Source organism: Dromaius novaehollandiae, chromosome 17 (genome assembly GCF_036370855.1).
Source record: "Dromaius novaehollandiae isolate bDroNov1 chromosome 17, bDroNov1.hap1, whole genome shotgun sequence".
Taxonomy (NCBI): domain Eukaryota; kingdom Metazoa; phylum Chordata; class Aves; order Casuariiformes; family Dromaiidae; genus Dromaius; species Dromaius novaehollandiae.
The window spans coordinates 3,391,943-3,405,037 of NC_088114.1; the positions used below are offsets into that span (position 1 = coordinate 3,391,943).

The following is a 13,095-nucleotide window of genomic DNA, read 5'->3' on the forward strand; positions in this document are numbered from 1 at the left end:
ATAGGAGTACTGAGTTTCCTTTTATGAAAACAAAACAGTCATAAAAATTACTGCTTAATGAAACAGTGTGCCTTTTTAATTTTTTTTATAACATTTGACCATGTCTTTCAGGAACTTGCCGCAGTGATTTGTGTCACAAGCATGAAAAATTTTGTTTTCAAAAATGCACTGAAGATAAACTTACTTTAAGGAAACCAAACTTACTAGTAGCAACCTAGGCTAAGGAAACCAGCAAATCCATCTTTATTTTTCAATTTTTGTTTTGTCTGGTTTTTTGGTTTTGTATCCGTTCAAATGAGAATAGATTAGATAGTTTCTGTTTTGCCCCATGTGATCTTGCCCATTCTTGTATGTTTGGGTGTCAGACCTCATAGGGAGTGTTCAAATAAGTGGGATCGCAAGTGCTTTTTAAACAATTCTCATGTTTAATTTTGGCTACAAACTACTCGGATATGTTCATTTACAAGAAAGTCTGGGCTCCCGAGTTCACCAGCAGTCTTCTCTAACTGTGCCCTGGCTAAGCGTATTTCTAAATCCAGGGATCTGTTGATCATTAGAAACATGTAGAACAAACAGTCTGAGCTTGCATTGGGTTTCTTTGAGCATCTAATGCATTAGAGGAAAAGGAAGCAATCACGTTTTGTGCTGCTGCTTTTCAGGGTGAAACCTGTCAGCGTGCATCTGAGGTATAGATCGTCGCCTGTATTATAGATCCCACTAGACACGTGACCTAGATGTATTTTTCCAAGCTGTGAAGCCGATTCTCTCCCACAGTTTTTTCTTGCCTCCCGTGTTCCTATGGTAACCATGCACTCTCTGTCCTCGCAGCGAAGCGCTGAAGCTGGCAGCTGCTCAGAAGTCCCAGCAGCTTGCAGCTTTGCAAGAGGAGAACGTGAAACTTGCCGAGGAGCTGGGCAGGAGCAGGGACGAAGTCACCAGTCATCAGAAGGTAGAGTGGCGAGAACATTTCCCGATCTGTGGCTAGAGGTTGTTGGAGTCTGACTGGCTTAAAGCGGTGTACGTGTTATTTCCACTGATGTCTGGGTGACATTGCACTGTGTGTTTGTGATTTAAAGACGAGTTGTTCTGAGCCTGTTTTAAAATAAATTTGGAAACCACCTGCATTGGGAGGTTAGAACTGCAGGCTAGCAGAAGGTTATGTAACCTGTAAAGGATACTTAGGTGGCTTGGAAGGAAGCTTAAATTAAATGTGCTTTAACCAAATGTATTAAAAGACACTTGCTATTTCTGTCAGGAGTAATTTTGTTATACAACTATGGAACTCTTGATCTACCCTGTACTAAGGGAAGCTAGCTATTTAACTCTCCATATTCCTACCCCCCATTCCCCACTAAAAAAGAGTATTTAGGATGTCTTTCAGAACCCTATTTAAAACTACTTGGGCTCTGTCTATAAGAAGTGCTATGCACATGCATGCTTGCTCAAACTTCATACTGTTCATGTACATGAACACTATTGCAGCCACTTGGTGAGTACCGGAGGACTGGAATTGATATTAGATTTTTTTTTCTGGGAGTAGTTTACAGCAAGGAAAGATTTTCATTATTTTTATTTTATTTTTTATCACTGCATTTGCGTGTTATTGGAATCTTAAATTAAGCATTTACAGGTACACAGCTTATAACACTGGTACTTGCCACAAAACAGTAGATTTACAGCTGTTAAATGTAGTGGGTTTATTTTTCTTTCTCTTTTGGAACAGTTTTGGCGACAGCCATGCTATGGATGCATCTTTGGAAGACCTAGTTCAAAAGCAAGAGCAGATAAGACACATGTACTGTCTTTCTCAGATAGCACTTGTGCATTAGAGGGTAGTCCTGTTTCCAGTGACAGTTGAACAGATCCTTTTCATTCTGCCACAGAGCTTGATGTTTTTAGAGCCAAGAGGCTGACTTTTTCTCAAGGGACCTGTTTTGAAATATTGAGATGGGTAACTACAGAATCTGTCCTGTTTCTGAATCCTTTTGGCTGCTGACAGGAGTAATACATGAGCTTCTTCATCCTGAAGAGCCTTTGGAAATGATTAACAAGAGTCCCAGACGTGTGGGCTCAGCCACTGACTCATGCCGCATCTGAGTAGTGATGTGACAAGAGAACACTGTCATCCTAAACAGCCAGTGGGAGCTCTGCTCCCCCCTCCCACCTATTTTCTTAAATTATTTCAGAATCTTTGAGGGTAACCTGTCATATTCAGAAAAGGTTGTAACTGGAGAAGGATTCAGCAACATCAGGTGAATCTTTCTGCTTATGATATGTAGCCAGGACCACCCTTCAGCCCACAAGGCATAGGCTGGCAATGGTCACTTCAGCCTTGATGACTGTGTCCGGCCTAGCTGTGGATCTGTCAGCAGGGGCCCTCTCCTGTTCCCGGGATAAAGAGCTGTAATCCGTGAAGCACAAAGAATAGTTAGTCATCTTGCAAATGGGAATAGTCTCAGTCCGCTTACACCATGGCCTTTTCTGCCTGTGAGTAGAAGGCTCCAAGATCTCGTGTTTGGAAGATCTGCTAGAGCTTGAAGAAGTGGTCTGTTTGCTTTCTTTAGCCATTTGTGTTGCATTTTAATCCTTTTCTGTGAGGAAGATGTAGTCTAAATCTTGCAAATGTGGGAATACTGGCTGTTAGGTTTCTTAAATAGGGGGTTTTTTTGCCACAGTGCATTTAGGTCTGATGAATTGCATGTCCTTTTAAAAAGCTGGGGAGAGGCCTTCAGTATTCCAGGGAATTCTATCATGGCAAAAGGAACAAAGGTGAAATGGTATCATATAAAACGCAAGTATTCCTCCAGGTGTCACATAACTAATGAATGCAGCTCTTCTCAGTTCAGTATCGTTCAGCTCACGTTGGTGAAGTGTGCTGCGTATCTGCTCTGGACTGTCATGTTATTTCCTGGTTGCTTGGGAGTGACAGCAGATGTTCTCCTAAAAAGCATTCCCTGTCTCATCTGGAGTGCGTAAGATACTAACCTTTCTGTTCAGTCGGATAGAAAGCTCCTATTACCTTGAGGAATGGCGCTCTTTTCATCTGCCTTTAGATCTTACCTAAGCTAAACTTATAGTCTAATTGCTCTACCTTTGATTCTGCCAGGTCCTCTTAATGAAATGGGTGCAAAGCTAGCTTGCTTGAGGAGTCTACCTTTCATGGCCCTATCTTAGGGTAATACAGTCTCACCAATTCCCCTGCCACCTTCACTTTGCTGTCATTTGGGCAAATGTACAGCATATTTGGGCACTAAATTACAGCATGCTTCTGGATTTCACAGTTCAAGCTGCCTGGGGAGAGAGGAAGAAATGTTACTGTGAAGAACTGCTCAGTTTGGTTTTAGAGATCAAGCATCCATCCTAACAATGAAGAGGTTTAACATGGAGCAGAACTGCATTTTATGCAGTGGATATTGAAAAAGTGGGCAGCAGGGAGGAAAGCACAAGAATGTAGCAATATTTCGGTCTGTGTGAGTTTCGTGTGCATGTGCCTATTAAAATGCAGTAAGAAAGGTAGCAAGCATATGTTTTAAGTATTTTGAGCAGTTGCTATGGTAACTATATAAATTCTAGCAAGTGTGTTAGTCAGTTGGGTTAGTGAATCTGTGGCTGCATGTGACACACTTTGCAAAATTAATGAATACTGTTTCATGAATGATTTATCCTGACATCTAAAGGTTAAAGTGTCTTATAGTAAAGATGCTGAGGGGGTTTTATCTATATTGATTCATAAATAATTAGCTGTTTGTAATTAGTTAGACTCCCAGTCAGATAGATCTTCAGCTTGGGGAACACTCCTGGCTTCAAGTTATCTGTCGTGATATTTGGGGGAGCCCCAGACCTGCCCAGATCTCTTAATTTCACTGGAAAAACTGTAGAAAAGAGAGTGAGCAGGTTGCTGGACAAACGTGGATGAGAGAAGGGGAAGCCTTGCTCCCCTTCTACCACAAAGCTGCTCGAGGCTTGATCCGTGACTGGGCGCAGCTGCAACAGTGCTTTAGAAGCTGCACAACTCTCCCAACATCTTGTTCTCCTTTTACTTTTCGCTCTTAAATCCACTCCTAGCTTGGCCTGTTCAAAAATTGCTTAGCTTGCTCATCGCAGCCCACCAGGGAACTAACAGGGATGAGAGATGCAAGGCAAATGCTCACAGTCTTAGAGCAGTCTATGAATGCTGGAGGATTTCTGAGGTAAACAAGTTCAGAAACGGCTTCTCTGCTCCCAGTGTTTTCCTGAAAGAAGCTGATGTGAAAGAAAAGTGTTTGTGTTGGGGAAGAGGGTGTCTTGGAGCACTGTGGGCATGGTCTCTGGGGAGCCAGAGGGCACCTCCCTCTGCAGGTGGCAGTCAGGAGCATAAACACCAAAAAGTTAAGCTGTCTCAGGGTAAAATGAAGCAATTTGTTTTGTGGACTGTGGCTCGTTAGTGCCGGGTTAAAGGTGCACTGTATGGCCACAGGGAAATGCAAATGCTGATAGAGGAGAACTAGGCCAAAAAACCCAGCTGGAAAATTGTGATGCACAAGAGAGTGGAATATGGGTCTGAGGGAGGAGGGGGGCAGCGAAAGGGTAGCTCGCAGTGAGCTGGGATTCTGGAGAGACGGCTGAATGGTGTATATACACGTAACTTCCTTGTGTGGGTCAAGGTAAAACAGAACATTTACTGGGATTTACAAATGAAACATTTCTCAGGATTTTCCCATGCTTTTTTCTTCTCTTCTCTGCCATCGGGGTGTATAGCTATAAGGAGTTCAGGGTGATCCTATACGCTGCCAGTGTGTAGGAAGCAGACAAAAATCCTCAAAACCAGGGGGTGTATTTTGTGCTGCCACTGCAATTGCTATTTTTGTCTTGCCTGCGGGAAAACTTTGGCCGTACCCCCATGCTACTAAGCTGCTCAGCAGCCTCACACAGCTCAGCCTTGTGGTCAGCTGCCATTAGAGAGACATTTTGATTTCTTTGGGACCTTTTAATATAGGCTCCCTACACTCTTCTGGTATCTGTTAATCATACAAGTAAAGTTGTCTGACTAAGCCCTAGCAGAACGATACCATTAATCCTAAACCTGGAAGGCTTATTGCATGTCACTACATGAAAGGAAAAGGTAAGTTGTCACAAAACATGGAGGAGACAGTTATCTAGGAGAGCTGTGTTAGGCGAGAATTGGAGGATGGCAGAGGCTGGCAGTTCCTCCTCGTTGGAACGTGCTTTCCTCTGCTCTTTACAAAGGATTGTATACTCTCTACGCCGATCTGTGCCAAACTTGAATGTCTACAGAGCATTAGAAGTATTTATTCAGCAATAGCCTTTCCTGTTGCTCCCAGGACACTGAGGCTTCCGTTTTAAACATATATATATAGCTAATCTTGTGGATGGACATTATTGAAAGCTTGCAAAATCTAAACCAAGGTTGTTTTCAAGGCACGTGTCGTTGTTAGTATAAGCAGTTCTTTTGGGCAGTAATTGCTGACACCGGCTGTTGAGTAGTCCTTGAGAAAGGAAAAGGGATGAAATGGGGAACAAAAATTCATTGGCTTGAAAGATATTTAGTCTCAAACTTTCTCAGATGCTCTCGGATACTCCAGTATATCTGCTGTGGTGGGGGTTTTCTGTTTGTTTGTGGTGTTTTTGGTTTTTTTCCATTCGTTTTTGTTTTTTAAACCATGTGTGCTTGTCAATTTAGACCCCAAGAACCTGCAGAAACAACATTTTCGGTTGAAGGTTTTACTAGCTAATATTCCCGGTCGCTGAACAATCTGTGTTTGTCTGTGTGTTGTCCCAGGAGAAAACTGATTACTTTGACGGAAGAATTTTAGACTCCATAACCTCTTGCAAGTTTGTTGGCTGATGATAATGGTGCTATGATATGTTAAACTAGGCAAACAATTCTTAATGTATTCACTCTATGCTCTCTTTTCATATTTGTGTTTTAGCTGGAAGAGGAGAGATCAGTACTCAATAACCAGTTATTAGAGATGAAAAAGAGGTAAGTGCTTCTGATGTGCATTTACACACTCCCACAGAAAACATGAGAAAACATAATATGAAAACAGTATTAAGAAAAAAGCACTTTTTATATTTAAAAGTCCTGAGGTTGTTGCACAGACTGGCTTATAGATGGTATTCTCTACACTTTCTTTACTAGAAATTAGATCAAAATCTGTCTGTATCAGTATAAGAACATGATAAGAAGTGGTATTTACCCTTTCCTCTTATTTAGTTATGCACTTCTTGCATTATGCTAGTTCCTCTTCGTTTTCAGTAACCAGCTTAGTGTTTGGTTTTACTCTGCTCTGGAGCATTGGATTGCCCATCAGCCTGAGAAACATGCATGCATGCAGACCCTCACCGGTTAAGTTCTTACAGAACAATGGAAACTGTTAGTGGTGCTAAGGATTGTTATTAAAAAAGGAGGGAAATCTCCCCCCTCACACACAATTATTCAGCTTTGAATTTATTATTTTTATAGTTTTAAGATATTCATTGTAGCAGTAGTTATTGTAGTTCATTCAGCACTGTTCTTAAATACCAGGAGACTTGTCCTGGGTGACTGGGGCATCCCTTTGTAAACTCCATTATTCAGTAAATGGTCCCAATTACAGAATGTGCTGTCTTTTTGTTGTATGTAGGGAAAGCTAATTGGCTAAGTGCCACAGTATGCTTAGAAAAATGTCGATTTTCTGAAAGAATTTATTAAATTATTAGGAAAAAGATGCAGCTCTCCATGATGCCAAGTTTGTTCCAGGAGAAACAAAGAAACAAAATCCTGTTTATAATTTCCTGTATCAATAATGATAGGGCAGAGAACAGTGAATGGCACCGTGGTATTCGTGCACATCCTTAGCTATTCAGTACTTTATTCCCTAGTAATTTGATATTTGGGGGTGGGTCACATTGCTAAATCACACTTTTTTTAAAGGTCACTGTGCACACGTGGTATTACAGAAACTAAAGCTTCCTCAGAGAACATAACAGTTTGATTAATTGCCATAAATAGAAGCAAAATAAATGGTTGAAAGTCCAGTTTTAACAACTTTTTGAACTGGATTACTCGGTCTTCAGCTGCAAGGTGGTGTGTGGGTTTTTTAGTTTGTTTTAAGAAAAAATGAAGGAGTAGATAGATGAAAAGTCTTAAATTCATGTAAATTATCGCAGACCTTTTGACATGCACAGAAATTAGTAAGTTTACACCAACTGAGAATTATCTCCAGAATAGCTGAAGTGGAGGAAGGGAGGGAAAAGGAGGATGATGTTAGTGCTGCTGACAGCTTTGCAGCTGTTTATAGCCATTATTTAACATGTTTAAAAATATTCTAAATGGCTGTGAGAGTTATTTTAAATAGTATAACTCCTGGCAGTTACTTTTACCTTGAGGGAAGGATGGAGGGAATGGTGCCCCAAGACTGCCTCAATAGTTTCTAGCAGTTCTGTTTCCTGGTATATATTTTAAGTTTGAACTCTGCAGTAAGTTATAAAAAGCAAGGTGTGTGGCTCTGATTCTCCTTTTCCTGCATTTGATTTTTGGTATTTGCACTGAGCATATCTAGTTGTTAATTTTATGTATGTTTTTACCCTGTGTGAGCTGCCTGAAATAAACCTAGATAATTGTGTTATTGTTAAAGTGAATCTTAATGTTACTTTCTGGGTTGTCAGATACATTTGTCTTTGCTTACCTCCAGTCAGTTACACTGAGATGCCCAAGTTTGCTCTGACTGGGTTAATGACATGTTTCTCAGCAGTGTTGGATAAACTCCAATAGAAAGGGTAAAACAGGTAGCAGGAACAGTCAGCTTCATTGAAACAGACTGCAGGCCACTAGGCGTCAAAGTATGCATGTAAGGCATGACATTACTGCTAACAAAAAAGTTAGGCTGAATAAAGAGCTAATTAAATAAATGAAATATATATTCCAGAATTCCACTGAAGCCGATGATGAGTTGTCGTCTTTGTTTCAGTATCTCTGACTTTTCAGACAAGAAACACCTTTTTTTCAACTAGGTCAAATCTCTAGCAGCAGTCTTCCCATCTCCTTCCACCCACAGAAATTGTCCTCCTTTATTTTAGCAGACTTCCTCTATGAAATAGTCCAGCTAGGAGTGATGAGTGTTTAATATTTATGAATCTAAGGGGATTCTATGTTACTTCGGCTCATTAGATTCATTGTGGATTGCTAACTGTCTTACTGTCTTTGAGCTTGCGCTACTTATCGATACTCATTTCATTCCTCTCTCTTCCCTTTCCTGCCCTTGCTTCCTTTGCTATATCTGTGTGTCTTTAATGGTAAGACTCAAGAAAGTCTATCCACGTTACAATAAATAGTTTTTTTTTTTTTTAAGTAAAGTTGTTGTACATATTTTGGCTGCCTTTGTCCCTCGGTGTCTTGCTTTTGTTTTGTAAAATATTCAGCAATATATATTATATATATACAAAAAAATATAATCTATATTTTTTTACTAAGACAAGAAAGCCCCTTGGTGCAAATTTAGTTCTTCCTTACAGTATTTTGCATTTCTATTCCACGTTTCTAACATGTGGTTCTTGTTATCTTGCATTTTTAAAGCTTGCCCAGTAACACTTTAAGGTATTTGCTTCATTCTTAGAATTTCTTATTTTTGTAGTAAGGGAAGAATCTGGGTAACGTTTTTAAGGTTAAAAAAAAAAAAAAAACTTTCCCATGACTTCCATACACTACTCAAAATATGGTTTAACCTCCTCATGAAAGCAGAATTTTTAAATGGCATGTGAAATGATAAAGTAGTTTTTTAGTAATTTTTTTATTCAGATAAACCTTTCCTCTTCCAATTCATGCCAAAAACGTGCTTATGTTCACTCTACCATTTTTTTCTTTTTTCTTAAAAAAAAAAAAAAAAAAAGTTTTCCACAAGATTTTTTTTTTTCTTGCAAGTAATCAATATTTAGTTATTTCACATTCAACATATGCTGCTCAAGTTTACTGGCCCTCATATAAATCATATTATAAATTGAAGGTGAGAGCATCAGTGGGGTAGATTCTCTGCTGATGTTGGAAGTGAGCTGTGATCCAGGCTCGAGTGGAAGGAATTAAAGTGACATATACCTACTGTATCTGTAGGCTTTCCAGTTTACAGCTCCAGTTTGAGGCACCCTGAAATGCATGAAGTTTTAACTCTTGTTTCTATAGAGAATGCCCTGTAAAAGAAAAAGAATGCTACAAAACAGGGACCTTCCCCCCCTCCTTTTGTTTTCTTTCCTCTTTCTTATCTCGTTTCTCTCTCCTTGTGTTGTAGTATTCTAGACTCCTATATTGCATTTGTAAAAAAATATATGTATACACTCTCAAACAGTTTTGCCTTTTTCAACCACTTAAATGCTTGTGCCTCCCTTTCACCAAGGCCAATAAATGGCAAGCTAACCATTTATGTGCAAAAGAACGTGTCTGGTCTTGATCTCTAAGATGAGGATCTGACCAAAAAGTGGAAACATTGGCTTAATAACAACCTCCTGAGCATGAGACAAGTCGCTGAGGTCCCACCTGCCCTTCTACAGCTGCATGAAGAGCAGAGAGAAACCTGGGCGAACTCTCAGGTACGGGAGAGCTTGAGAGCAGCATCTTCGATGTGTACTTTAATGCTTCCCCAGTCTTAAAAGCACACGGTGGAGTTGCAGCTCTGTGGACTGGAAAGGGCAGCTGTGCTCATCAGCAGCCCTCTTCCCCAGCATCTGATACACTGGAGAGACATTTCTTTCCCACACTTGTTTTCCCTTGCACCGCTCTGAGCTTTTGACCCAATTCAGCAAAGCATTTAAAAATATGGGTTAGGCTAGAACATGTAAATATTCCTGCTGAAGAAAACCGAGATTGCTCTCATGCTTTTAGTGCTCTGTTGAATCAGGACTGGCAAAGGATAATGAGGAGGTCAATTAAATGTTGTTGCCCTTTTTGTTAACAGGAGTATAAGCTTGTACTTGAAGGCAAGATTGTGCAGTCTGCAGTTCATTGTGTTTCTGTTTATATTAATTCTCTCATTGTAAAAATCTACCAAAAACAAAACCAACCTTTTGATTCTTGTGTGGTGGCCACACCAGCGTTTCTAAACCCCAGATTCTCCACTTGCTGCTTCCATTCCTGAGTATAATCTTAACAATGAAAGAATTACATTAATTGTGCTCTCATTGTTGAGTTTCCTATTTATCTTGAGTCACTGAGATTATTGTATTTCATGGTCTGGGTATCGTGGCTCTCACTAACTGCAGATACCATGGTTATGAAAACTTTTCAGTTTGGGCCTATCAGCTATCCCCTACCCGCTGTGCACTGTCACGCAAGGACATGTTCAAGAGATTAAGAGCAGAACAGTCCTAAGAGATTGTAGTTTTGTTTAGTTACTTGGATGAAATCATTATGCCATTTGGTCTCTTTGAAGTATTGGCTACTTCATGCTTTGTATTTAGTCCTGGATGTGCATTCTGATAGGTTAGCTCATCATCAGCCTCCTCAAAACTAGTAAGAAGAAAAAACAGCTAACTTCTGGGGCAATGAGCCTGATTTTCTAAACTGAGATGCATGAAATTGCATAGAAAACTGGCTTCATCTTCAGAAGCTTAGTCGCTCTCTAGATAAGTAAACAGAATTTGCAGTAGCAATAAATGCTTTTCCAAAAAAAAAGAAAAAAAGAAAGCACCAGAAACCTTTCAGCTTGTAAGGAGCTTCTGTACCAATAGCCCCGACATCGGGGGCCGATTACTCGTATGTGTGTTGTGACCTATCAGGAAGACTTGTTAATATTAGTGCGAGAATGCCACAGCCTTCAGTTCAGCAGTGCCCTCCCGACTGCGCCACAGCAGAGGGGCCAGATCTTTCCCGTACTTGAGCACTGCTGGTGCAATCGGCTGACACCTAGACTGCTGAAAGCTCTTGTTCCTGTCACTGCCTTAAGAGGTGGTGCTGAGGCCGTTCCAGTCTGGGGTTAACTGCAGATGTGGTGCTGACAGGTTACGGTTTCACATCACCTGTTAACTCTTCGGATTACTTTTGAAATCATTAGATCATGAATACAAAAAGCCTCAAATGTTTTTCAGATATTCTAATGCTGGATATGTAGTAGCTAAGATGCTCTCAGGATACCAGCAGTAATTCTAGGTAGAAGTCATAGCTCTTATTAGATCAGCTGAAAAAGTTGTGAAAATAGACAAAATTGTTTGTACATAGGGAGAGTTTGTGCGTGGTTTGGAGGATTTCTTTTTAAAGCTGCCTTTCTTGAAGTAAAACAAATTCCAAATAGTTTTCTGCTGAAACAGTAGCTGTTAAAGGCCCAGAAGTTCTCAAAGTATGCATCTCCGGCAATCATGATGTTATTGAAATTAGTGAGGACCAGCTGATATTTCCAGCATCATCAATGCTTTGCATGACAACTTGTATAATGAGCTTTGCATGTACGTTTTGTTGCTTGTTAATAATTTTCAAGAAGTAACAAAACTCTGAAGTTAGGTTTTGTGGAACATTCTGTGAGAAATGTTTGTTTATCCTATATCTCCCCAGTCTATTAACTTGTTTGTTTAAATTCAAATGGATACGATGATATGCAGATTCTGGCATGTACTACGTAGGTAAACTTTTTGCTTTGTTTCCACAGTTATAAAATCTGAAATGCGTATACATATATAGAATCTCAGTCATGTACAGAATTGAAATTTGTTTTTAAGAACCACTTTTTACAGTAGTTTAATATTTGAAATTAAATTAAACTTATTTAGGCATCAACAACAACATCAACAACTTTCTTTGGATGACTTCTGATTGTATTTGATTTTCTTTTAGAGAATCAACATTAAAAAAAGAAATTGATGAAGAGAGAGCATCTTTACAAAAATCCATCAGTGTTACTAGTGCCTTGATCACACAGAAGGATGAAGAGCTGGAAAAACTCAGAAATGAGGTACAATTTTGAAAATGCGGTTGTCAGGCTGCTGTATGTTTTGCTTTTGTAAGCCTATTGTTTTAGAGTGGTTGTAAACTTAGCACCTAAAGCTGTTATTTTAAATCTTTATGTAGGTGTTGATGGAGGTTTTCTTTCTTTCTTTCTCTTTTTTTTTTTTTTTTTTCCTTCTTTGTAAAAGATGTTATGTCTCTGCAGCTTTACTTGGCATTCTCAGAAGTCAGCACTTTGAACAGCAAGATGCTTCTTAATTTGGGGTTAAAATAGGGGTATAAGTGTCTGGCTTGGTGTGATTGCTACTAAAGGGTTGGCTAATTCTCTTTTTACTTGAGCATAGTTAAACCTTAGAATTAAATCCTAAGATATCTGTGCCTAGTTCAGGTGACTACTGACATTTTGGGTGGCTCTTTAGCCCTTACTTCTAAGAATGTTCCTCTGGTGTTTTGACTTCACTCTGGACGGCCTAAGCATTCTCAAATAATTCTTGCAGATCACAGTGCTCCGGGGAGAAAATGCTTCTGCAAAGACCTTGCAGTCGGTAGTTAAGTCACTGGAGTCTGATAAGTTGAAGCTTGAGGAAAAGGTGAAGAACTTGGAGCAAAAACTCAAGGAAAACAAGAAACAGCCTTTAACTGTAACTAGCTCCTCAGGTAAAAGAGAGCGCTGTTTACTCTCTCTGGGCTTTCAGCTTTAATCTTCTTATATACTTTCACACCTTTGATGTCAACTGTTAACCAAATAGTTAAAAGGAAGTTTAACTAATGGAACTTCCTGATAAATATGGCTTTCCTGTTGTAGATCTCATGCAAGATTTGAATGGAGGGAATCTGACTAACTGTAAAACATGAAAGCTACTGACGTTACCAATTCACCTCATTTATACTAGGGGTGGGGGCAGTTTGACCTAAAATGAAACTGCATAAACCATTCCAAAATGTTATCCCTTCGATGGTGTAGACTTTCTGTTCAAGAGGCTTCCTTAGACCCATTTTGTTTTTTCTTCTTGTAGTTGCAAAGTAACTTGCAGGCATCACAACAAAATCACCTACCTGACCACAGGACTGGGAATCCAACGTTTTAGACACTCATTCTTTCCTTACACTGAGCGTCATAAGCTCTGTTCCACTACAGTCTCATCTTTGCAACAGAAAGGAGAATTTCCTTGCAGATTTGTGAACTACAG

The 13,095-nt window shown here is 39.7% G+C and overlaps 1 protein-coding gene across 2 annotated transcripts in view; it reads left to right on the top strand.

The window, feature by feature from the left end:
* CLIP1 (CAP-Gly domain containing linker protein 1) overlaps nucleotides 1–13,095 on the top strand; it is an 87,309-nt gene that overhangs the window by 70,651 nt on the left and 3,563 nt on the right. For both annotated transcript variants that reach the window (XM_026114494.2, XM_026114501.2), the window contains 4 exons: nucleotides 829–949; nucleotides 5,931–5,983; nucleotides 11,795–11,912; nucleotides 12,403–12,562. In XM_026114494.2, the coding sequence (XP_025970279.2) occupies nucleotides 829–949; nucleotides 5,931–5,983; nucleotides 11,795–11,912; nucleotides 12,403–12,562 (452 nt within the window). The remainder of the gene's footprint in view (nucleotides 1–828; nucleotides 950–5,930; nucleotides 5,984–11,794; nucleotides 11,913–12,402; nucleotides 12,563–13,095) is intronic.